Source organism: Xiphias gladius, chromosome 22 (genome assembly GCF_016859285.1).
Source record: "Xiphias gladius isolate SHS-SW01 ecotype Sanya breed wild chromosome 22, ASM1685928v1, whole genome shotgun sequence".
Classification (NCBI taxonomy): domain Eukaryota; kingdom Metazoa; phylum Chordata; class Actinopteri; order Istiophoriformes; family Xiphiidae; genus Xiphias; species Xiphias gladius.
In genome coordinates, this window is record NC_053421.1 from 21,637,190 (window position 1) to 21,662,652 (window position 25,463).

At 40.1% G+C, this 25,463-nt stretch overlaps 2 protein-coding genes across 5 annotated transcripts; both read left to right on the plus strand.

The window, feature by feature from the left end:
• Nucleotides 1-3,994: 3,994 nt before the first annotated feature.
• Nucleotides 3,995-5,514, plus strand: LOC120784410. The gene is made up of 3 exons (XM_040118205.1): nt 3,995-4,147; nt 4,247-4,305; nt 4,443-5,514. The coding sequence occupies exons 1-3, from the start codon at nt 4,119-4,121 to the stop codon at nt 5,231-5,233; spliced, it is 879 nt and encodes a 292-aa protein (XP_039974139.1). The 5' UTR covers nt 3,995-4,118; the 3' UTR covers nt 5,234-5,514.
• A 4,684-nt stretch (nt 5,515-10,198) lies between these two features.
• csf3r (colony stimulating factor 3 receptor (granulocyte)) lies at nt 10,199-24,993 on the plus strand. Of its 4 annotated transcripts, none has more exons than XM_040118652.1 (18): nt 10,210-10,289; nt 14,068-14,260; nt 16,334-16,437; nt 17,185-17,259; nt 17,430-17,726; nt 18,639-18,771; nt 18,912-19,078; nt 20,117-20,286; nt 20,453-20,603; nt 20,896-20,978; nt 21,102-21,309; nt 21,421-21,609; nt 21,833-21,934; nt 22,245-22,391; nt 22,474-22,614; nt 22,726-22,822; nt 22,910-23,045; nt 23,580-24,993. In XM_040118652.1, the coding sequence occupies exons 3-18, from the start codon at nt 16,428-16,430 to the stop codon at nt 24,060-24,062; spliced, it is 2,589 nt and encodes an 862-aa protein (XP_039974586.1). In that variant the 5' UTR covers nt 10,210-10,289; nt 14,068-14,260; nt 16,334-16,427; the 3' UTR covers nt 24,063-24,993. The 4 variants fall into 4 exon arrangements, with proteins under 4 accessions (XP_039974587.1, XP_039974586.1, XP_039974588.1 ...); XM_040118654.1 differs by having other exon boundaries at nt 18,639-18,747; XM_040118655.1 differs by having other exon boundaries at nt 10,211-10,289; nt 22,910-22,988.
• Nucleotides 24,994-25,463: the final 470 nt, after the last annotated feature.

The following is a 25,463-nucleotide window of genomic DNA, read 5'->3' on the forward strand; positions in this document are numbered from 1 at the left end:
CACTGGCTAACGTAATGGGCTACCATTAAGGTGCTTTGAGACAACTAAAAATTTGCACCGCTATCTCCACTGTTTTCAGTGTACACACAATGGCAAGGAGAGAGAGGGCAGCTGCCTGTCTCGCACGGCTATTTCCTGCTGATGTCTGAGTCGACGATGGTTCAACTTTTTCAACCGGCTTTCTCAGCTCGATGTGACCATAGCAAACACAGAAACATTCATACATAGATACACAATGATAGTCTAGCCTAGGTACTGCAATATACAGTATCTTTATGAAACTATAGAGTGGAAAAAAAATTAAATTACATCCTGTAATAGTAGAAAATGTTAAACTAAACTGAGGAAGGGGAACTGAAATGACCTTACTGCTTCTATGACCACCACCTTATTTGCTATTATTGTTATCATTATCATTAAAATTGTTGTGAAAATTATGAAAGAACTGCTATATTTATGAAACAATATGAGGCTCAGACAGTGGCAGGTGACCTAGTTGGATTCTTACTTCAAGGAAAAGTAATAAGGGACTCCTGATGTAGACGGTACACCTTGAATACATACAGTAAATTCAGTATAAGTTGTAGGAAAAAGTCAGGAAAACATGCAGTGTGTAGGAAATAAGCTGTGGTAAAATACACAAATTATTTGAATTGAAGAAAGTATACAGTGGAGACTTTGTAAAACTATAAACGGACTCACATAATTAGTTCATCAGATTTGAACCATACAGCAGAGTTGCATGTGGAATTGGCTCTCGTTGATTTGCTGCTACAGTTCAGCTTGTCAGAATTTGCTGCCGAGCATCATGGGAATTAGGGTGATGCCTTTTGCTTGGATAGCAGAACACTGTGAAGAAGACACCAGTGTTTATTCATCATTGCTCGTTTCCCTTCTTCCTCTTGACTACCTTGCTTGGGTTTCCCGGCCTCTGTAGAACCAGACGTAGCTAATTAATCCCTGACGCTGAGCCGAGCGGGGAAATTGTGTGGGGCAGCGCTGTGCGAACTGGAATTCAGAGCAGCGCGATGAGGCCTGACAGGTGACTGTGTCCCCTATGCAAGTTATTGCATGCATGCTGGAACCAGCCACGGGGGGGCATTTGTTTAGGATATCACAAGCAATATTTGCTGACTGCTCCTTCTCCTAATTAGTATCGAATTTAAAGGAGCCATTCTGGTGGTATAATTGTTAATTATGCTTTAGGTCTTACATTATTTTGTAGTCTTTTTTTTCTTTTCTTGTTTTGGAAAGCCTGGAGAGAGGGACAGATTGCAAGCAACAGTCTATGTTCAGTTAGTTAACAAGATGAGAAAGGCAGGCTCCAAAAAAATCCCAAATTAATTGTTGTCTCAAATCGCAGGCTCAGCATGCCTGGTGCAGGCAAGCCTCTATAATGAATGTTGTATGAACAGGAGATGAATTGGAAGGCTTGCTAATTTGGTAACGTGGAAACAAATGGTTTGCTTCCTCCTCTACACAATCATTCTCTGTCATTTTTTTAATAGATATCTCGCTCAGTGTGTATTTTGACCATTTCTTTCTCACAGAAACTGTTGCTCTTTGTGTGTGTGTGTGTGTGTGTGTGTGTGTGTGTGTGTGTGTGTGTGTGTGTGTGTGTGTGTGTGTGTGTGTGTGCTCCTCCTCTGCTTTCCCTTGCTCCCTCTGCTGATTGGTATTTGTGCTTTGGAGGTAGCCTGAGCCCTAGAGCTCAAAGAGCTCAGTATCTGTTGTCCACAGTGGTGAGAGGAAGAATGGGGAAACAGCAAAAGAGGAGTTCAAATGTGAAGGAAAAGAAGCCTGAAATTCAGTAAAACAGTTACTACTTGCCAGTTTATTCACCTAATAATGAGTCGTTTTCATTCAAATGAAGGTTGCTAGCATCCTGTGCTCTTATCTGTCTAAAACATGAGGTCGCTAACGGTAATAAGATGAAAAAAACACTACCTTGATTACACTGTTTTTAAGCTACCATTTTCTCTGTAAACCTTTATTACATACATACTTACAATATAATTTTTCTTAAACAGTATTATGTGCCGCTGTTTCTGTGTCACTTGCATGTCGCTTTACAGCCTCAAGCCTCAGTAGTGTGCTATGTCTCAGTGATTCATCCTCTTTTATTCAGTGATTCATCCTCTTTTATTTATTACAGTAGGAGAACTTGGGACCAATGTGCTACTGGCTATCCACCTATAATTATGTTGCATTATATTATAATGAATACAAGAAATAAACATATGTGGTTGTAGATTTGCAGAGGCTTTATTATGTGCTCCGGTATCAGAGATGAAAAACATGCTTTGGTACCAATAAATGTCCTTTGCCTTTAGCTATTTTTGACTTCTAGAAAATTCACTGTAGCACTATTAAGCACTTAAAAATAGCAAATATAGCAGATACACTAACATGCAAAACAAATGCACAAAAAAATGTTACAGATTGCAAGGCTGCATATACTCGCACTGTTTATCTCTCTCGACTCATACATAAAAACATGCATGCATACACACACACACACACATAAACGCCCACACACAACCACTGGAAAAGACACTCTGGCAAATACTGTTTACTGATATGCGGATTGGGTTTAAGAGCGGAACGCTGAGCATTTCAATCTTAACAGTAAACACTCTTAATTGGATTGTGTGCTTATGTGCTTTGATGTGAATCCTCTAAGGACTGTATATTATTAGGCCTAATTGATTCTGATACATATTTACACAAGTTTAGAAAATTAGTCCAAAACAAATGTGAGTGGTTTCATCATGATTCTAATAGTGCTGCATTACAGGACACTATTTTGTTGAAACAACCATTACTGGAACATCGTGCCACCGCGGTGTCAGAGTTCACCGGTCATTTGGCAATCCGGTGAGGCTGCTCTGTCTGTGTCAACATCTTGTGGAAATGACACCGCAGACCTCCCGCTCGGCACAAATGAGGCCCAGAGGGGGGAACGGGAGCTGAGCAAGGGGGCTCACCGTCACCCTGAGGTTGAGAGGTGGAGCCCTGATCCTCTGTTGCTGACCCCGTATACCACATAGCTCCAGAGGGTGTGCGTTAAGCGATTCAACCTTGTCCACATGGCATATAGGTCTTCTTTAGAGTCCAAGGAAATGTCAGCCAGTGCAAGGCGAATACAGTGACTTTAGTGACGGACAAGCCACCACCACAGTGTGTATTATTAGACAGTTCGTGTGCTGAAGAGAAATTTACAAGTCAAATAACAATGTTCAAGACATGTATAGTCCATCCTTAAAAATGTACAGATGGTTTTTCGAGTTGCAGGAGCAGAGGATACAGTCGAAGGAGTAGGTTGATGCAGGGTTGGTGCCACTTTTTGGCAAAATTCTCCCCTGGGTGACAATGTGGTGGGAAAATAACACGAGCTCTTTGGCCAAACAGGCATTCGCTTCTTTGGTTTCACATCACCTGCAATTTGAATTCCATTACTTGCTGTGCCACACTTCAAATAAAGCTCAGGCCTATTAATTACCAAAGTATGGGTTCAGGGTAAAGGTGTACATGCAATTACAGAATTAAATCGAGCCCCCGTGTAGGTTGTCAGTCCTGACAGAAATAATTTGGGTGAATTATTAAATGCTTCCACTCCTTTCAGTTGCTTCATTGTCAGCTCAGACATAACCAGCCTTAAGAATCCAAGTTCTGCTTCTTTGGCTCTCAAATAAAACTATTAATTGTGCTAATCATAAATTTGTCTTGAACTATACATGTTTATGATAAACAGAAGAAAAATTACCCAGTGTTACTGATGACTATAAATATTTGAATGACCCTTAGCCCTACCGATCCCACTGTCATGTTTTAAATGTGTGTTTCACTTCACTAAAAATGAAAAATAAAATATTCTGTTTGGTTGAATTCTGCTGCTAGCAAGCATTTTAACTAATTGCTTGTAATGAAGCTATTTGCCAGTGGCTGTCTGGTTTCAGTGGTTGGGTTTTGGTCTCTGTGACAACCAGCTGTCTGTAATTAGTAAATCAAGCCACGGTAAGGTTTTGGGTTGTCAGAGTGGCTGCAAAAGAAGTCAAGAGTTGCAAGCGTTTCAGTTATTGCATTGCTGTGACGTTAATGCTGACATAACTGCAGAGATGTGTGTACCTCTGGTGGTTTTTCTCAGGTATTTTAAACCTGAATATTTTCTGTCGTTAAAAAAAAATAGCTTCACAGCTTCTCAGTGCTGTGCTGTTTGGGTCACAGTGTTTGTTGTCTTTTCCAGTGCCATTGTGCTTCACTCAGTGTCAGCTGGAGGTGTCTATTGTGCTAAAACAGCGAGAGGTATGTAGTGCACTTCGATTGTTACTGCTTTCTTATAATTACCAATTAGCAGGTGCATTTGACATTTCACAACAATGAAACCGCAAACAGAGAATAAATTAAGTTTGTTAATACACCTGCATTTTGCTCTGCTGTAGCCCGTGCTGCTGCCTTGGGTTTGGATTATCCTGGAGTCCACGGAGCCCCTGATTTTTATAGACAAGCTCACCATGTGATGCACCCCGGCACAATGCCGTTAAGACCTCAGCCTTACAAAAACAGGGATCTTGAATCGGACGAGACTGAATCTAAAATTACCTCCTACAGACAAAATCAACCAGGAGTGAGATCCTTAGATGATAGAGTACGTAAACAAGCTCAACCCAGGAGTTCTGAATCCACATTTCTACTGAACCATGGCCCTTACAAACCCGTTCAAAGTGAATACCCCATCAACCAAGTGCTCAGCTTTCCTAGAGGACAGTCAGTTAGTAACCACAAGTCCAATTTTGAGGAGGTCAAGCATGTTGCCCCACCAACATGGCTTGAAGCCCCAGGCCAGACCGACTTTGTGAATTGGGATCCTCAAGGTCAAAGCAAGCCACTCTCATTTGTCTACAATAAGCATGACCTTGTTGTTGATGACACTGTCCCAAATAGACATGGCATGTCTCTGAGTGGACTCACCCTGCCCCAAAGCAGGGGTCATGGCCCTTACCAGAGGGATATAACTGGATTTGGCCTAGGAAGAGAAGGTCCTGTCCTTGCTTCATTCCGTTTCCCCAACAAAGGCCATGTTAGAGCGATGACTAGCGCAGGTTCTGTGTTTGGTAGACGGGAAAGGATTAGGAACCCTGCTCAGTCCCTGCATAGGAACCTCAATGTCACAAAGTTTTTGTTTCAAGGTAACCCTGTTCTTAGCCGCCTGCCGAAAACCAAAGTCGGATAGAAAAAGTTGCACTGAAGGATCTGACATAGAGCTCGGCTGTCGTGTCAAATAGTATCCCTGTGAGGAGTTATTAAAGTTAACAGGCAAGCATTTTGTGAAGGAACACTGGATGATTTCAGAATCTGTGTCTTTTTCCCTAACCTCTACTGACCTAAGCAATGTCCATCTTATCTGTGTACATGCTCCTGCATTGTTGCTTCTTCATTTGTGGCTCTTAAACAAGATACATTATACATTCCTCCTTGAATGAATATAAAAATCACAAATGGTTATAATTCTCAGTGCTTCTCCTTTTTTCCTTTTTTTCCCCCCTGCCTCATAATAAATGTCTCACTGAGGTGTGGGTGGTACCAGAGTGCCATCTGTTGGTTCTAATGGGTAGATATCCTCTTGGCTCAAATTGTTGTACACAGGTGCTGCTTAACAGGTCAGCCCTTGACAAATCGCATAATCTGTTTACAATCTGTTTGCAAGTACTGCTACTGGTTATATTAATTTCTCCAAATAGCCTTGGTGTTTCAGTGATGGCATGTTTAAGTGGTGGTTTAAAGTACATCTTTAGATTTTGAATTTGGGTAGCTGTAATCGAATATTAAAGATTTTTTCTTTGCTCAAATTCTCTTTTCTAAAGAAAAGCAGGATCCGAAAGTACAGCTGGATTTTCTAGAAAAGATTGATTGAAGCAAAGCTTCATTTGTCAACACCTGACTTTGATTCGTCACTGAAAGAGAGTTTGAGTGTATTAAATGGTAGGCAGGTAAGGTTATCCACTGATCGACCCATAAATCAATCAGTCAGGAGCCAGAAAGTGAGTCGGTTATGGGCACTCATCCACAACACGAATAAGGAAATGAGTGACAGAACAAAGTAAAGCAATCAACTGTTTATGGGGACTGGGAAGGAAGGCAGTCAAGAGTGGCCATACATCATAAAGGATGTCAGGTTGGGCACAAAAAAGGAGCAGCAGTAGGCGGTTAGTTTGAAGCCAACCTGGAGACCACACACTAAATTCATAACCTAGAAACAGATTATATGTTGCATAAATTAATTTGATCTCATTGTGCCACATGAGCCACAAAGTAAAGGGAAAAATACTTCCAAAAAGGTTTTCAGCCCATCTTAACTGTCATGATTGCTACACACACAATTGAATATGACACGCTGCAGTTGTTCACCTCTTTTACCCTCAATCAATGACTTAATGACCCCCTTTACAGTTTGAAAAAGGCAAACGTGAGAGCAGGTAGGAGAATCAACTGTGCATAAACATCTAGGCTGTAGCATGCTGCAGCTCATTGGGTTGATGTCATGACGTGCAACACGGAAGGCTTGTTAGCATAAAGTGAGTGACAAATCTGACATTTATATTTGCATATCTCCCTTGAGATACAGTTTAATTCAACATTTGATCAGATAAGATGACTGACAACAAACCAGACGTAGAGAGCAGTAAAACCCAGTAATCCTATCCTAGTAAACGGATTAGGTTTCATTTAGAGTTCATGACCTGAGGGACTGAGAGTATGTCTGTTGTAGCATTATTTTACTTGGATGAATAACAACTATCCACACGGGGTGACAAGAACAACATTCACACAGTAAATATAATGCAATCTAATACAGTAGCCACACAATAAATAGCGTTACAGTGAAGTTTATATGGTGGACCCTTTGTTGGGGGATTGTAAGACGGGTTTTTCTTTAACTTTATAGTGATTTTACAGGCCATAGTTTCTGGCAGTATACTATTATTTATTGTCAAGTTAATCATTTTCAAGTAAATCACCACCACAAACTGCTATTTTTCTCACCCGTTGGACTATTCTATTGCTATTGCGAGGTGTTAAAGCCCTGAGACAGAGATAAATCAAGACCTCCTTGACAGTCTCAACAAAAATTGAAAAGGTATCCTCTGTTGCAGGGCAGTTGTGTTGAATTTTATTTCACACATTTACATTTGCATACCGCCTGTAATTATATTGCGCTATTGAAACATTCACATCCTCAGAGTCTGTTCCTCACTGCCTATGCCACTATCCATTGAGCATGAGGTTTTGTGTAGCCTAGTTTGAAAAGTGTGTGTGTTTACCTGGCAGTAAGTCTATAGCCTTTGTCATGTCTCCCCACTAAATGCATCTCTCATTGCCAGAAAAATGTGCAGACATTGAGGCACTGAATTTTCCTTTACGAGACCTGAACAATGGCTACTTCTTTGCTTTTGAGAGGGGGAGACTAAACAATGAACACTGCCAAAATAGCTCTGTAGCTTTCTTAACAGCTGTACTGGGCACCTTTAGTAATGAGCAGCAGCAGATAATAAATAACACTGCGGACCACACAAACACATGGCGCACCAACCATCACAGCCCTCTGATTCCCGTTTATTGTTTTCAGTTTATCATTGAATTAAGTTTTAAGTCCTCTGGTTTCATCGTTGGCACTGACTGTGTGCTGGCATCCCCAACAGAATCCAACAAAACAGTCCACAGACAAGTTGATTCTTTATTTCAGTTGGATTATTGTTCACAGACCAACGCATAGTAAAAGTTTATAGAGCCGGAAGAGAAAGTCGTGCCACTCAACTTTTGTAGCCAGTGTAGCTTGTATTGCTCATGTTCAAATTTTAGAAGTGTTTTCTCCAATATCAACTTAATGTCTTTAAAAAGTCTAAACTTTGGATGTAAGCAGCTTTAAGGTATTTAATGCAGAGACAGACAACCCACGCATATTTGATCAGCACATGGTCATACAGTTCACAGCAGAAACTGTTCTGCATAACTGTTCTGGTTCGTTGGGGAATTTGTTGAAATGTTTAGTTTACTTTGACACGAAGAGGCAGAGACCAGGTGACTAGGGGACATACTACCAATAAACAAATATAATAAATACTCTACCTATTTCAACATCAATCGCTCCAAATCCAAAATCCAAAAAATTAGTTACAACAAATTACATACAAATTATACTGTGACTAGGATGGAATGCTTACACTTGTTTCCCATAAGCCATCATTTGACATTCTGTTTTAAAAATGTGATCTTTTCTATGTATTCTTTACCAAGTCAAATCTAAAATGACAGGTACCTATGTTGGTACTGAACCTCATCGTACACAATTCAGCAATAGCAAGAGTGGGCATGAGTTCCCCCGACACTACAAAGGTTATCTCCAACATGTATTGGTTCAAGGCCATCACAACTCTGACTAACTTGTTCTGAGAGGCAGAAAGATGTTTTTGTCACTATAAAAATCTATATTAGCTTATATGTTTGGGGAATATCAATGCAAATTTTCACCATCTGTCGATGTCGGAAAATTTCAGTGTTTCAGAAGTAAACTGGGCTGCCACAGCCACCGCACACGTGGTACTTGATATAACTTAATAAGACTGCTTAGCGAGAGTAGCATGTCAGCAGCAGAGCAGCAGCAGCCTCAGTCCCCTGTCCGTAACTGCACAGAATACGCTCAGGCACAGTATGGAGTGTAGGTCACCTGCGTTTTGGTAGTGCTCCCAACACACAATCACTGTGGTTACGTTGATAAAAAGGAGGAAAATAGACAGCATTTCTTTATCTCCTTAGACATAACTTATAGCTTAAATGCACACAGCTTTCTGTTGCCTGACATGAAAAAATATCCCTGCCCTTTTAATTTTAGGGCCTGTGACCCCCGGAATCAACAATAAGAAAGAAGAGACTTAATAAAAAGCTGTTCATTTCGTAGTCCTGTGTTGCACTGGTTCCCAACCTTGTGGGGAGAGAGAAATCTGAGGAGTCAACAGGCGATCAATGGGAGGAGAAAGAAAAAAAAATTTTTGTCTTCTTGTTGTGAAATACTGCATACTTTCACTTCTTCAGGTCAATAGCAGTTGTTCAAAAGAACAGGCCAAGAAGGCATACTTCTGCCAAACTAACTGTAAATATGCCACACCTTCTGATGAAGGATCACAAGTCCATATTCTTTTAAAGGTTCACAAGCCAAAAAAATTAGGAACCACTGCTCTATTTTAGTGTAGAAAAATCAAGTTTTGCAAATCTAGGACACCGTCAGATATTTAACACATAAGCCTATTTGCTGTTTTCTGCCTCACAAAACAAATTTCACGGGCATGACACAATGGTTTACATTCAACGTGTTCATCTGGGCTCTGTCATTAGCTTAGCTGCGATTGAAAATTTAAGACGGGTTTAAACCTGTGCTGTCTGGGTCAAACTCAAATGATCACTAAAACCTCAGTGCCGTGTCCTCATAAGCTGTGATTTAAACTGCACCCGTGGTTTAGCCTGAGCCAGGAGCTGTGTCCTGCAGAGATCACCGTTTCTGAGGTTTACATTAAACCCGCTGTAGAACTGGTTTAACTGAGGTCTAAGGTCATAAAATTCAGTATAAGAAAAGATACAGCTCAGATCATTTAATTATTTCTAACACTTCAAATCTTTTATGTTGTATGTTCTTTTGAAGGCAACACTATAATCAAACCTTATGTAATTTCAATCAAAAGCATCACTACTTCTTCAGTTTCTATGCCAGAAAAACTTACTTATTATTTATCCAGTTTTAACAACCAGTTTTAATTAATGAACCGCCACTAGTCTATACCTAAAAGGAGGACATTTAGTTGCCAGAAATGTGTAAGCGACTTCCTGTACTCAAACCCAGAAAATATGGTGACTAATAAGAGTGTGTACGTGTGCTTGTGTGTCTGTGTGTGTTTTGTAATGTGTGTGTTTCCTCCTCGTGTTCCTCTCCTCTCCTCTCTCCTCTCGTTGTCCCACACGAGGCTCGCAGTGAGCCCACTATAGCCTGTCAGCACAACTGACCTGTGGTAAGGGGGAAATCAATAGTCAATTCCATTTTGCAGCCAGCGTGTGACAGGTACTAGATAGGAGTGGATCGGGTGCGTGTAAGGAGCAGGAGCGTGAGTCAGAGATTGTCTGACCCCCCCCTCCTCCCTCTCTCTCTCACAGTGTCTCACAGTCTCGCTCGACCAACCCCCTTGGTGGAAACAGCAGTGACATGCAAGAGGCCACACTCCTTGGTGTACAACAACTCAGGGGTATGTTGACAAATTAAGCATTGTCCAGGGTGAAGGTTGAATATGACAGATGACTGTGATTATAACTAAATCAGAGTCTTAAATGCCAAGTACCATGAGAGCACAGGGAAGGTAACTTGTTATACTGATGTAGATGCATTACAATACGCACAGCACTACTGACAGGATTCTTCTCATATTTTCATACATTTGTGTGAATTAAATGCACATGGCCGGACGATTTGTTCATTACATATGCAGACCGCACCCACACACTTTATAACAGTGATGATAAGAACAGAGAGAAAAACACACGCACCTTCCACATTGACACTTTTGAGGACATATGGTTCCTCCACCTGGGAGTTCTGATAATGTGGAGAGCTAGTGCAGCACAAACACCGCAGGCCACATGTCAGTTTCAGAGGTATGTCTAGCATCGTGGCTCTAGGGATGGCGGTGTCTGTCTGTCTGTCTGTCAGTCAGATGGTCCACCACTCTGGTCCAGACTGAGATGTCTCAACAACTATAGGATGTGTTTTCATAAAATTTCATACAGATATTCATGTCTCCTGAGGAGAAATCCTAGAGATTTTGATGATTCCCCTGACTTTTCCTCTGGTTCTATGATGAGGTTGTTTTTGTTTTTTAGTAAAACGTCTCGACAACTATCATATGGGTTGCCACTTCAGTACACACATTCATGTCCCTCTCAGGATGAATTGTACAAACTCCATCTAGCGCCATCATCAGGCCTAAACTGTAATTTGCCCGATACTCTGGTTATATCCAAATACACACAGAACTAATGACATTGAAATCCTGGGTACAGTGTGTTCTTTTTGACTTAGTAGGGTTGAGTGGAGTAATAGGAATGGCAATCGTTAAACAAGAGTACAGATAAAGAGTGGGCTCTGAATATTTCTAGATTTGAATGTAGGAAGCTATGATTGCATGTGATTGCAGTTGACTGTAATTCTCTGTAGGCCTATAAAAGTAGATATAAGGATATTTTTGGCAGTGACTGATTTGGGGTTAGTCACATGTCTAATGTGAACCAGAATCTAAAGAGGAGACAGCATTCTATTAAGTGCAGTACAAGAACCGTAATAATCAAGCCTAGCAAAGTGTCATCAGTTCAACTTAGCTTCGGGGCCCTCGGCTAATTTTACTGCTCACTGAAACATAGCATGTAATACCCCCAGAGGACGGAGAACACTTTGTTCATTAATGCTGATTAGGAAAAAAGATCAAGCAAAACATGTCAACGCATGATAACCAGTTAATGTATTTTTAATTAGAGCTTGCTTTGCTCTTTCTCCCGTTGATACCTATTCAAAAACCTACCACTGTGTGCATTTAATTCCTCCTCCAGCGGCCTCTTGATTAACAGTTAGCTTCCATTATGTTTTTGAGGGTGGCAAGAGTGACCAAGCAGGGATACAGCTGTTAGATTAAAAGTTGAGTGGGTGAGCTCACTGGCTGGCCTCACGCACCATTTGAAATGAAGCCTCAGCCAGAGAATCATTTTACAATTTATTAAGCTAATAAACGTGATATGGCAAGTAGTTTCAAGTGCCCTTGGGGGGGTCAAAGCACAGTTTACAATCCCATTTAAAAGCTTGTTACATTACCATACTGACAAAGGCTTGGACGGGGCAGAGAGGGAGACGACTGCGTTTTGAGGCAGTCTCGGTGATACAGCAGATCTGCTACTTCAAAGGTCACACTCAACACAGAGGGTTCAGACTGAACCAGACTTATTGCATTACTCTAGACAGCTCCCTGGAGTCATATTGTAGGGCATTTGACAGCCGCCATATTAACACCTTGTAGGAAAAAAACCATAAAATAAAGTTGAAATTCCTCTGCAGTCTCATACAAGCAAAGGGCAGATGCCTCACCTGTTCAGAGACTGACAGTCACAATGAAGCCAGGAACTGGGGGAAAAGGACCCAAATGCAGACACACAAGACAGGCTGATGCGGTGAAGGTGCTTTAATATAACAAAATCAGGCTTACAGGCAGACGGATGGATGAACAGGTAGCTGAGTTGACAGGCAAACCGGCAGGAACAAACAACAGGATTCAACACACGAGGAGCATGAGGGAACATCAGGAACAAAAGCAGATTCATAGGCAAGACACTCAGGAACTTACACAGACAAACTGACAAAGGAACAAAGGAAGGGAACTAAGATATATAGTCCAAGGTTGATTATGGGATGATACATCTGTTTTGCCAGACATAAAAATTATTAAACCATCTAAATGTGTAAACAACAACATGGACAATTTGCAGGAACTACAAAACAGAGGGGGGAAAAAAACAAACAACTGTGAGTGCTCTCTAGCTAGTTAAGGCAAGCTGGAGAACTTCTGTAATTCAAATATCTTTTTTTGATCCTCCAATATCTTAGTAACTGAGTCACTTAAATAATGCAGAAGTGAAATTTAACCATAATGGAGAAAAAAAGAAACACCAGATAAAAGTGAAAAGCTAATGCTAACTAGTCAAGCTTATGTCTGTGAAGATTCTTAGTCATCCAGGTCATGGCGTTCTGTAAGTGCTCTGTGAAGGCAACGGGATTTGCTTGGACTTCTTGAAGACGTTTCGCCTCTCATCGGTTAGGAAAAACTGAAGAAGCTTTTCGGATGAGAGGCGAAACGTCCTCAAGAACTTCGAAGGTTTTTGAAGACGTTTTGCACTTACAGAATAGTCAAGCTTTCTTTGCCGAAACAGATTGACCGATAGCATAAACATCCTAAAAGGCATAAAGTTGAGGGATAATTCCAGTTTATTTCAACTTGTTGTATATCCCATAAATGTTGCTATTGTGGCTCTATGGCTCATGCTAACTTGGCACTTTTCTAACCGAATGGAGAGCTGAGCATTTGTCCAGTTAGCCTCTGTCTTCTGTCAGTTTTGGGGAGGTGAAATAAAAAGAGGACGATCTTGAAAAGCGTTTGCAAAATCATGCCTTGTAGTTACACTGTTTGAATCACTACGATCTATGGGGTCTATTTTTTCAAGTCTGGATTCTGCAGCAGAAGGTTTTCTGCTCGGTTGGCTGGTTCGCCACTGCATTTAGCTTTGAGGGTTTCCTCAGAAGACAGTATTGAAGCAGTGAAAGTCAGCCTTACACATGTAAAAAAAAAACCGGCACCTGCGGATGAATATGCAGGGTGATTAGGTCGGCCGGCAATATGCCCCGGATGTAGAACCCTATAAGTTAGCATTCCGGAAGCCACCATTCTGGGAGGCTAATTTCTGTGTTTATTTTCAGTAAGACTCAGAGACAAGCGTTCGAAATGATTCATGTTTATTTGGAAAGCTGTAAGACGCTCGTGCTGGCTGCCACAATATGTACTTTTTTGCGCGAGTACATCCCCAAATCTCAACAATGGAGGTGCCGAGTGCAAAGTTAGCAAGACCCATTGAGCCACAATAGCCACATTTATGGGACATACACTAAGTTTAAATAAACTGGAATTTTTCTTTAAGGTTTATATGGTAACTGTTACACACTTTGGCTAAGAAGCCCCAACACCTCAAACTCATTTTTTTTTTTTTTTTTTTTTTGCAATTTCATCATTTCTGTAGTTACCACTGTCTGCCTTTGTAAGGCAGAATACCTGTATATTGTGACAGTAAATACATATCCAATATCACACGTAAAGAATTAAGGAATTTGTTCCATATTCGATTATTTTTACTTTAACTATTCAACTCTCTTCTTTCGAGAAAGCCCTGAATTTAAACAACCCATGTTTCTTTCCCATAACTGGGCCCCATCAGTCACGTGTTCCTTCCTGGAAAATAGTGAAGTTTCACATATTCAAAACAAGGATGTTTCTGCTGTTGCTGGTGTTTGGCTAACACACACATATGTCCTCCAATCTGAGCTGCTTTGAGCCACACTGTTTCATCTGGCGCTATCAGGGCTGATGAGAGCCACTCGTCTTTCTGGGTCTGCTGCAGCTGCTGTTTGGTGAGTAGCAACCCTCTCTGATGGCTTTCCTCTATCTTCACATCAAGCAATTTGCTGCTCCTTTCATTTTGATACTTGTGCCAGATTGAAAAGGGAAACTTTGCAAAACTCGTTTCTGGATGACATAGGTTCAGGCTGGAGAGTTGTATCCTGATCCAGCTTTAGGACTGATTAACTTTATTTCTTTTAAAAATCCTTCCTTAATCTGATTTTTTTATTTTTTATTTGGCCGTTTACTATTGTACTTGTGCCATTTATCATCTTTTGTAGTTTTCCTGTCTAATAATGCCAGCGTTTTATTTTGTTTTATTTTTTTAACAAACATCAAATACTAAAGCTACAGAGGATCTTCAAATAAATAGGATTTAAAGAGGAATTCTAAGATAAGATAATCCTTTTAAAATAAGTATACTTGAAGTTTAATGGTCAAAAAGTGTCAAATTGAAACTTAATAAAACCTTCTACAAAAGCAGTTTTGATTAGACTTTTAAGATAGAAAACAGAAGAAAGATTTTTGTATGTTTTGTCAGCTGTTTTGTCACTGTGGATGTAATATTAGTGTGTTAAGGTAGGGGAGACATGTTCATGCTTTGGCCATCCATTCAAAAAGAGGATGTGAAACTGATTCCTCACCTCCTTTTTAGATTTTGGGAGTTTTACAACTGCTGACAAAAACATCACTGTGTCTGAGCCTGAAGGAACTGTTCTTTGATTAATGAGTGTCTAAACACAAAAAAAATAAAACTTTTTTTCACACCTTTTAAAATCCCTATTTAAAGCACAGTGCTTAGTATGAGAAATAAGACAAAAAAGGGGAAATAGTGGCGAGTTTTTCATTGCACTCTGTGTCAAGGATATTGCCAAATCCTGATAGTGGGTGTTTTGTAACCTTCAACGGGAAAGGAAACCGTGGCTATAGCAAAATATTTCTTTTCGCATAGGGACTTGACTCACCGAGACACAAAAATTAATCTAGAATCTAACATGTATGCATCAACATATATTTGGAACATAATTGGCCAATTCACTGAAAATGGCCACTCTTAAATTATACAGTCTTTATTTTAAGCGTGCCAAATTGTGTTTGTTGACAAAAAACACTCTACACTAATAGCATACCCCCCCCACCCCCACCCCCACCCCCACCCCCTTCTCCCAGCAGCCTTTTGTCAGAGCCACAGGCAATTACCTATTAGTAGTAAGCAGAAACCGTAAAAAAAGAAAGCAGGGAAAATGGAGGCCTTTATGCACATTGCTGATAAGAAACAGAGAGAGAAAATTCATTTCACATTGCTTAATGTAGACTTCAACAAATAGTTGGTTACTGTGGACTGAGGGCAGCAGCTGACTGAGAGTTTGAGTGATAGTTACAAATTATTAAAGTAATTCTTCCTCGTCTTATGGGGCTGCTTGCAATTTAAAAGTCCAGACATAAAATTCTGCTAAAAAGCAGAATGTTGCTCTAAGGCCAGAAGTAAGTTGAATTGAAATCTCAAGAGTCCGTTGACAATAAAAATGTAGATGTTGCCAACACGTTTCAGCCTGAGGAACAAATAAAGTCCTGCAGTTTCTTAAGTTTCTCATGAGAATCCGAAAAGAAGACCAAGACCACAGGAACTTTCTCACTACTGTGGTCTCACTTACTGGCTCTGTGTTCATATGTGTACTGTACGTGTTTGTGTGTTCACATACGTCTGTGTGTGTGTGTGTGTGTGTGTGTGTGTGTGTGTGTGTGTGTGTAAACATGTCTATGTGGTCAACAACCACACAGTCAGAGAACATATGAGAGCTTTCCTCCTTCTTGAGCTCTTAATAGAATTTTATGATTACTAATATTGGTTAGAATAATTCGTGCCAATAAAATATATTTAAAAAATATATAATAAGTATTATTATTATTATTTATTTATTTATTTATTTATTAAGTCTGTAAAATGTCAGATTACCCCAGAGCCTAAAGATAATTTAAACAGTCTGTTTTGCTTAACCAACAATCCGAAACCCAAGAAAATTCAGTTTAAAAAAAACTTTTACACCAGGTTGAAAAGCATTGTTTTGCTGCCATCTTTCTAGCTTGTTTCACCTCTGACCAGAGGTGTGCTCTGTTGGACTTGTAAGCACACCCAACAGTGATGTCGAGGGGGTCCCGGAGTACACCTGTACATCAATGCAGCAAGGTGAGAAGTTGAACCACTGGAGGTTACCATACACAAGATTTTCATGGGGTGCTAAGTTACTCTTTAAGAAGCGAATACTCACATCTGAGAAGCAGGATCTAGTTAAAGTTTGATGGGGTTTCTTTTTTCGGGTTTTTTTTGTTTGTTTGTTTTATTTTTGCTTGATAAATAACTAAAAAGATTCATTTATCTTACAGAAAATATGTTTTCAAATGTATGTATATGTAATATATTGCAAAAATATCCAAAAGCCACGTATGGGAGGAAAGATTCACTGTGTATGCACAGCGTATGCAGTTATTCTGTCTGCAAAGAATTTAAATTCGATTTTGTAACAACTAGGAAAGCTTTAAATGTCACATCCTTTGTGTAATCATGCTACATAGATGTTCAAATTATTTATGAGTGTGTCATGTATCAGTTTATGGGTTTGTTGTGAACATGCTCTGCAGACAGCTTACACAGACAGCACTGCAGATTTTTTTTCAGTGTTTCAGGAAGCAGTGAATGCATTCTCTAGCTGTCTGTTTATATTGAAATGCTATGCATTATGGAGATCACATTCTCGCTCACAACCGCCTGCCATACCAAACACTTGAAACACGGCGTTGATGATGTCTTTGAAGCGACAGACGTTATCGCTCTCAGTTCCTCCTTCACACAATGCAGCAATTTAAATATTGTTTTGATTGGGCATGAACATTTGTAATTTAAGAATAATACATTTCATTTTTGTCTTCCTAACAGGTTTTATCATCATGATATCCACATGGGTGTTAGCGATTGTCATGCTGGTGGCATTTGTGAATGGAGCGAGGAATGGTGAGTGTTGCTCTCAGAATGAAACAACAAATCTATATGGAAATACCCTGCAGCAGTTAAAAAGACAATCGTTTTTACACCTGCTATCCTTCTGACTTGGATTCTGTCAAAACTAAATGTAATGCTTTCAGGACAACATGGCACATCCAAATTAATTTTCTCATTGTTAGAGGATGTCATACAACGGTGTGCGAACATTCAGACATCAAGCTCAGTGGTGCCTTTGGGATCACCTGTCACAGCCACCTGTGTCATCAGAGACGACTGCCTTCTGGTCATTGGACAAGCTGTTCATATAGAGTGGCGGCTTGGCGAACAATTTATTCCCAGCAGCCCCGTGGACAGTGAGAGCGGCAGGGCTTCTGAGGTTGTTATACCAAGCTTCAATCACACCAGGGCGTTCCTCACCTGCTGTTTCCAGGCCTCTCCCGTTCAAGTAGTAGGAGGAGTGGAGATCAGAGCTGGATGTGAGGAAGATTCAAAGTTCTTGTAAATGTTTGTTCATTGCTGATCAAATTAACTTGCCCATATCACTAGTTACTGTGTCACGAGTGAACGAAACCAAACGAAAGAATTGGGGATGTTAAAATTTAGTTTTTGACGAACATTTAATTGTTGAGTTGACCTCAACATAAGAAATGGGAAAATAAAACTCCAATACTGAACATTTTAATTAACTTCAAAGGTACTAGTAACTTTTTCATCAACCGATATAACAGATCTGCCACATTTTAGTAGATCTATGGATTGATACATGTTTTAGAAGTTTTATAAATAAAACAAAGACTTATATTTCACATCAAAAAGAAGCTCCATCTTTTAATTTGGACTAATTCTAAACTTTTTAATTGGCATCCTTTACCCAGATATATATCACGGAAACTGCATCTCAAAACATTTTGATCCAAAAAGCTGCATAAAATCTAAGGATTTGTCAGGGCCCAAGTACATAAAAAATTAATCTCACACAAAAAGAGGAGATGCCTTGTACCAGTTGTAGCTTCCAGCTAGTTTCCATCCGCAATCCCTGGGCAGGTAAACACAAACACTACTACTACTAATACAATTATTTTAGTTCTAATTACAGTAAATACTTTATTAATCATACATCCAAACATACATACAAATTTCAGTTACACACCCTACCTTATATAATATGAATACTCTATGCCACTTGATCCCCATATCATGCATACAGCCCCTGGTCCAGTGTAACTTTTGTCTATCGGTAGATGCACCACTACTCCCACAGAACCTCAGATGCCAGTAGATCAAACCCACAGATGGGAAAATGTGGGTTTAGATGTTGAATGAATAGCACCTTCCTTAGCAACTCCATTAAAGAAAAAATCCTACTCACCTTGTTTTTCCATCTGTAGATCCACCAGAACCACCACAAAACCTCAGCTGTCAGACAAACCTCACCACCCCTAACACCCTGACCTGTAGTTGGGACCCTGGGCAGCAGGAGACTCACCTCCTGACAAAGTACTTCCTCCACACAGGGATACGGTAATATTCAGGAGTACACTGAAACAGTTGCCAGAATGCAAGGATCGTTTTGGTTTCATCAATGTTCAAAGTGTCATTTACAAAATATGTCTGTGAAGTTTGACAACTGTGTTTCCCACATAATGGTTTCCTCTTTTCAGGGATTCAAAGGAAAACTATACTTACAAGCTACCAGCAGGAGTCCACCAATATACCATCCCTCGTTCTGACTTTGTCCTGTTCTCTGAAATGGAAATATATGTGGAGGCGGTGAATGAACTTGGAGAGGCAACTTCAGCACCTATTATTTTGGAACCCGTCAGTGCAAGTGAGAATTCTACACTTTTTGGGAAAATATTTGTTGAATATTTTCACAGACTGTTTCTGTTGTGCCAAAGCAGTAACCTCCATCAAAATGTCATTTACTTGCCATTATCTGCCATTTGTTAAGATTACTTATATTGCCCTGAACATCCTTAATTCTACTGCTCCATTTTTCTTTCATAATCTAATGTAGCCCAAGTTTGTGCATCTAATGTATTGCCATTATATTATTGTCACCGAGCTAAGATTCTGTTTTTTAGAAGAATAATTAAGAGATGATCACTGAAAAACCCAGGTCATTTAACAACACTTATTGCTGTTTTGATGGTATTTTCAGACTCCTCAAAGACACTTCTAACCATCTGGATGAAAAAACATTCCATCTGGTGCATATAAAAAAGATTTTTAACCTTTTTCCCAACTTACAACATATATATATATATATATATATATATATATATATATATATATATATATATATATATATATATATATATATTTCCTATCCAGGTAAGCTGGAAATTACATACCTCCTTGCTAGTTTTGTGTGACATGAGAAAAATACAAACCTGGTATTTTGAATGAAAATATAAAATAATACAATACAACATTTTTATAGACAAATGTAGATGAAAATAAAGCATGTTGATTTTGCGTACCTTTGTTTTTCACTTCATGCAAATCGAACAAGAAAATATGTCATTTCCAGCAACCGTCTTTGTTTGGGTTAAAAATCTTTTTTTTATCATTTAGTAGACAGAACTTTTTTTCATCCAGATGGTTAGAGCTGTCTCTGAGGATTCTCAGATTACCTTCAGAACAGCTGTACGTGTTGTTAAACAACCTTCTGGATTTTTCAAATTTCCCACAGGTATTTATTTTTTGGATAACCTGACACTTAGTTCTGTGACCTGAATGTCAGGGTAATACGTGAGAAAGGCTAAATCTAACTTTTTTCTTCGTGGATTAGAATTAAACTAAAAGACCTGGGAAATAATCCAAATTACATGGGCTACATGCTTTGTTGACTGTTTTATTTCAGCTAAGTTTGACCCACCAAAGATTCTGAAAGTTGAAGCAGTGCCTAAAAGGTACGGCTGCCTAAAGCTGAGCTGGAGCTTATCGCAGCACCAGGCCTGGATGCATGACTACTGCCTGAACCTGGAACTCCGATTTAAGACTGCTGACAGTAGTCAATGGAGTGAAAAACCAGTGAGTGCAAATCAATCCAGTGTCAATATTAACTGTAAGCTTAGTTGATTAACTTTGGATGCAGGAGCTATAAGCACCCATATGGTACTATTAACCGTCTGAAGTTCATAATGTGTGTGCTTAGAGTCATATCTTTATGGTTTGTGTGCTCTTGGACATATTTTAGATCCTGGTGAGCTGGGTTAAACCCACCAGACCTGTGGACCAGTGTCGCCTGCTCCATGGGACTCAGTATTTTGCCCAGATTAGAGTCAGATACCAGCAGAGCCCCTGGAGTGAATGGAGCAGCAGCCAGTCTGGAGTCACCTTGGAGAGCGGTAGGGCTCAAATCAATTCAGAGGGACACAATCAGTCATTCTAACATCTTCCAATCTACTGCCTTTTCTTCCATTTTCTGCTCTTTTCAATATATGCTAATGTTATGTTCTACATCCCCCATTGCTTTGCTCTATAGCTCAGACTGAATTAATGTATTGACTTTTGCCACACACTCTGGCAGTGAATCCATAGACCTGTCATGTATAGAAAAGTTTTACTTTCTAAAGAGTGAGAAGAGAAATGCAGGCTTTTGACGAGCTGCAAAGCTGACAGCAATCTCTATCTTTTCAGCTCCCACTGGACGTCTAGACTCGTGGACGAAGCTATCAGGGGATCACACGCACAAACAAGTCAACGTACACTTGTTTTGGAAGGTGCACACATCGTACACGTTGCTTGACACCTGTCACAAACTGATGGTATTTTCTGTTATAGCTCTGGCTTGGTGTGTGAAGTCTGCCTTCAAAATGTCCTCTCACTTTTTTTTGCTGTTCCAGGCCTCAAAACAATTCCGTTCCAACAGCCAAAATCTGTCATATATCGTCTCATTGCAAAAACTGCCAGGTGAAAAGGGAAAGGTTTGCTCTACAATGGGGAATCACTGTACATTCCAGCTTCCCAGGAAAGCAAAGAAAGTGTATCTGAGCGCAGTAAATACAGCAGGGAAATCCTCCCCCACTGAAGTTCGGATTTACATACCTAAAGGTAAAACTGTCATATTTAAATGTGCTGAAACTGGTTTAGAAAATGGCTCAGGTATGATATAGTATAATATATTTTCCCCATAATGTTCATAACATGTTTTTGTGCCTGTAGCTCATAAGGCGATATCAGACATCACAGCCGTTCCTTGTAACGACCGAGCCCTTCTGGTCCAGTGGAAAAACTTGGATATTTCAAGTCTCACTGGTTATGTGGTTGCATGGAGACCATTGTTAAAAACAGACCTCTCCCTCACCCAGTTTGAAATTGCAGAAAGAAACAAGTCCAGCCTCATTATAACGGGTAAGTTTCCTAGTATTTGTATTGTAGGTTTCAAGGTCCACGTGCTTCATATTTTACACACCTTTTATTTGGTTATCCTAATCTGGTTCTCATCCTTTCCCACGAGAATTCAAGCAATCACTTTTATGCAGGATCTTCTTTTTCCTGTGCAGGACCTGCCTGTTCACACTGTTAGGAGCTTATGAGCACTGATCCACTCTAACCTCCTTACTTTCATCAATAGGAAGCTTTGAGCCCTACAAGCCCTATGGGATCTCTGTGTATCCTAGGTTTAAGGATGGGATAGGCCTTCCTCAAACTGTTACTGCCTACTCAAGACAGAAGGGTAAGTCACCAAATACAACAGGAGAATCACACAAAGAGCAAGCAAGGGTGTGAGAGTGGGATTGCCTCAACTTTGAAGAAGTGAGAAAGAGTTTAAAACATGTGTAAAAAATACACTTATTGTGCAATCCATCAGAAGCATCTGATAAGTGATGGAATAATGCCCTCTTGTGGATATAAATGAATAATGATTTCTAACCTAGTCTCTAGGTTTCAAACCATAATCTGTACTACCCAGTGTCAAACTTTAAGGTCATAAAGCCACTGTAACTGTAATAATAACTCATGATGAATATATTTCTTTTTTAAAGCTCCATCCATGGTTCCAAAAATACGAATTAAAAAGACTTGGCATTCACATATTGAGCTCACCTGGGATGAAATACCATTAGACCAAAGAAATGGAATTATCCAGAGCTACAAAGTCTTCTCCTGGTATGACAAGGGACCCATTAATGGTAGGTAAATTACCTAAATTTTGCTTTTCTTAAACCTTTTTTTATGCACTAGATTCTATCTGATGTCTGACTTTTGTTTCAGTTGTGAATGCTGACCCAGAAGAGAGAAGGGTGGTCCTGAAAGACCTCAAAACTATGTGTCTGTATGAAGCTTTAATGATGGTTAGCACGTTTGGTGGGAGCCTGAATGGGTCAACGGTTCACTTTGAAATTGAGCCATTTGGTTGGTATAATTATTTGCTTGTGTCGTTGTAAAAACATGACCAAAATAACAAGAGAGTGTGTATTCTCACATCAAATATTTAATTCAGAATGTGTATTTCTCTGCTCTCAGATGCGGTTACTGCTGTGATGATTGTAACTGTGTCTGGTGTTGGACTGTCATTGTTGATCATTTTCATAGTCATGACTTGTTTCTCCAACCACAAAAGGTGAGATCATTGCCACACTGTGTTAAGATGTGAAGCTGTAATGTCCTTTATTCTCAACACATTTCTTTTCTGTTCTTCTATTTCCAGGCTGAAGGGGCATTTTTGGCCAATTGTTCCTGATCCAGCTAACAGCAGCATCAAGAAATGGACATCAGAATCATCAGAGGTGTGGAAAATTAACCAATGCAAGATTAAATGGCTTCAGGCAACAAGCCCCGTTAAGGTTACAACTGCATTACTCTGTGTTTTTATATGAATGGTGAATCACATAATTCTGTGTCTTATGAAAGGTGTCGCTAGTAGTGACAAACCCACCGAGGATTATCACCTAACTCAGTCTCACTGCTCTCATCAACCTCATTCCCAGCAGCATTAGGCAGCTGTTTTCAGCAAAAAGGCTCTGATAAATCCATTGTACACTCCCTGCCCAGCACCAAATGGCAGACAAAGTTAACGACTAGAACTAGATCCTAGTGGAGTAATTGGCATCTAAAGAGCCACATCACTTTCCTTCAGGAGTTCTTGAAGACCAAAGCAGCGTTAAAAGGAGATTGAATAAATGATCAGGTGACCGGAACCATGACTGCAAATGAATGCAGCTGTTTTAACATTAGATTTTTACAGTTTGTTCCACTTCTCCCAAGTGGTCAAAAAAAGCAATTAAAGCAGCTTTAACTAACAGACTGTATATTCATGAAAATGTCATGTGATATATGAGATGTAAAACACTGATTATTAATTTATTTTCCATTGGCAGGATACACGTCCTGCATGGGACAATGACGAGCCCAATCCAATATACCTGTCCCACCTCAGCTTCCTGGACCTCCCAATGAAACTAAGCAAACAAGAGGACGATCTTTGGTTAAACAGTGCAGAGGACACCAGTGACCTGGGAGAGTCAATTTGTGGTTCACCGTTCATCCCTGAATACTCTGGCTCAAACAGCAACTCTGTTCCCTATGCCACTGTGATCTTCTCTGGTCCATGCAGCAGCCCTCCACCCAAAGAGCCTCATGTCTACCTGCGCTCCGAGTCCACACAGCCGCTCCTGGAGTCCGAAGAGTCCTTCAGTCCAAAGTGCTACCAGAATATGGCAACTGATGGGATACCAAGGGAGCAGTGTTTTTTTGGACCGTGCCATGATTTTTTAGCCGCAGAAGGGGCAGACCCAGTCACTCTTTGGGATGATTTTCCTTTTCTACGAGCATTAGCCATGAATGATACTCAAAATGACTAAAAGTTCTTTCCTGATTATAAGAATAACTGCTTTGCAAGAAATTCATGTAGATCAGAGTTTTGTAATGAGTCGATTGTGATAAGTCGATCCAGCGTAGCACACAGCTTTAAATACTTGCTAGATTTAATGCTAGAAATCACGCTGATATTTAATGATAATGATGTCCATGATTTATCTGTACCACACTTCGTAGGTACATCACCTCTTTAGAAAAACGTCTTTACTGCAACAAAAATAACATTGTTGAGATGATATTGTTATGGATTATACACTCACTGATTATTTTATCAGGAACACCTGTATACCTGCTCATTCATGCAATTATCCAATCAGCCAATCAAGTAGCAGTGCAATGCATAAAGTCCTGCAGATAGAGGTCAGGGGCTTCAGTTAATGTTCCCTTAAACCAGAATGGGGAAAAAGTGTGATCTCATTGACTGGTTTGAGTCTGAAACTGTTGATCTCCTGGGATTTTCATGCACAACAGTCTGTAGAGTTTACTCAGATTACTGTGGAAAAAAAAAAAAAAAAAAACATCCAGTGAGCAGCAGTTCTACTGATAGAAGTGCCTTGTTGATGAGAGAAGAACGGTCCGGTCGAATTAGTTGGAGCTGACAGAAGGCTACAGCTAACTGAGATGACCGCTCAGTACAACTGTGATGAGCAGAGAAGCATCTCAGAATGCACAGCTCTTTGAACCTTGAGGCAGATGGGAAACAACAGCGGAAAACCTCGTCGGGTTCCACTCCTGTCAGCCGAGAACAGAAATCTGAGCCTGCAGTGGGCTCACCAAGACTGGAAAGTTGAAGCGTGGAAAAACAAAGCCTGGTCTAATGAATCTGGATTTCTGCTGAGGCATGCAGATGGCCGTGTCAGAATTTGGCATCAACAGCATGAATCCAGGGACCCAACCTGCCTTGTGTCAACAGTCCAGGCTGCTGGTGGTGGTGGTGTAATGGTCTGGGTAATGTTCTCTTGGCACACTTTGGGCCCCTTAATACGATTCAATCATTGTTTGAATGCCACATCTTATCTGAGTGTTGTTGCTGATCATGTTCATCCCTTTATTACCACAATTGAACCATTTTCTAATGTCTACTTCAAGCGTGATAATGCATCATGTCACAAAGCAAAATTAATCTCAAACTGGTTTCATGAATGTGACAATGAGTTCAATGTACTTCAGTGGCCTTCCTGGTCACCAGATCTGAATTCAATAGAACAGCTTTGGGATGTGGTAGAACGGGAGATTGGCAGCATGAAGGTGCAGGTGTCAAATCTGCAGAAATTATGCGATGAAATCATGCAAACATGGATCAGAATTTCAAATGAATGTTTCCAACATCTTTTGGAAAATCCATGCCGCGAAGAATCGAAGCTGTTCTGAGAGCAAAGGGAGGC

Bases quoted from the DNA above. Each gene is read 5' to 3' on its own strand.
- LOC120784410 (XM_040118205.1), top strand. From the start codon at position 4,119: ATGTGTGTACCTCTGGTGGTTTTTCTCAG. The intron at 4,148-4,246 runs GTATTTTAAACC...TGTCTTTTCCAG, and splicing joins CCTCTGGTGGTTTTTCTCAG to TGCCATTGTGCTTCACTCAG. The intron at 4,306-4,442 runs GTATGTAGTGCA...GCTCTGCTGTAG, and splicing joins TTGTGCTAAAACAGCGAGAG to CCCGTGCTGCTGCCTTGGGT.
- csf3r (XM_040118653.1), top strand. The intron at 21,935-22,244 runs GTAAGTCACCAA...TCTTTTTTAAAG, and splicing joins TGCCTACTCAAGACAGAAGG to CTCCATCCATGGTTCCAAAA. The intron at 22,823-22,909 runs GTGAGATCATTG...TTCTATTTCCAG, and splicing joins TGTTTCTCCAACCACAAAAG to GCTGAAGGGGCATTTTTGGC.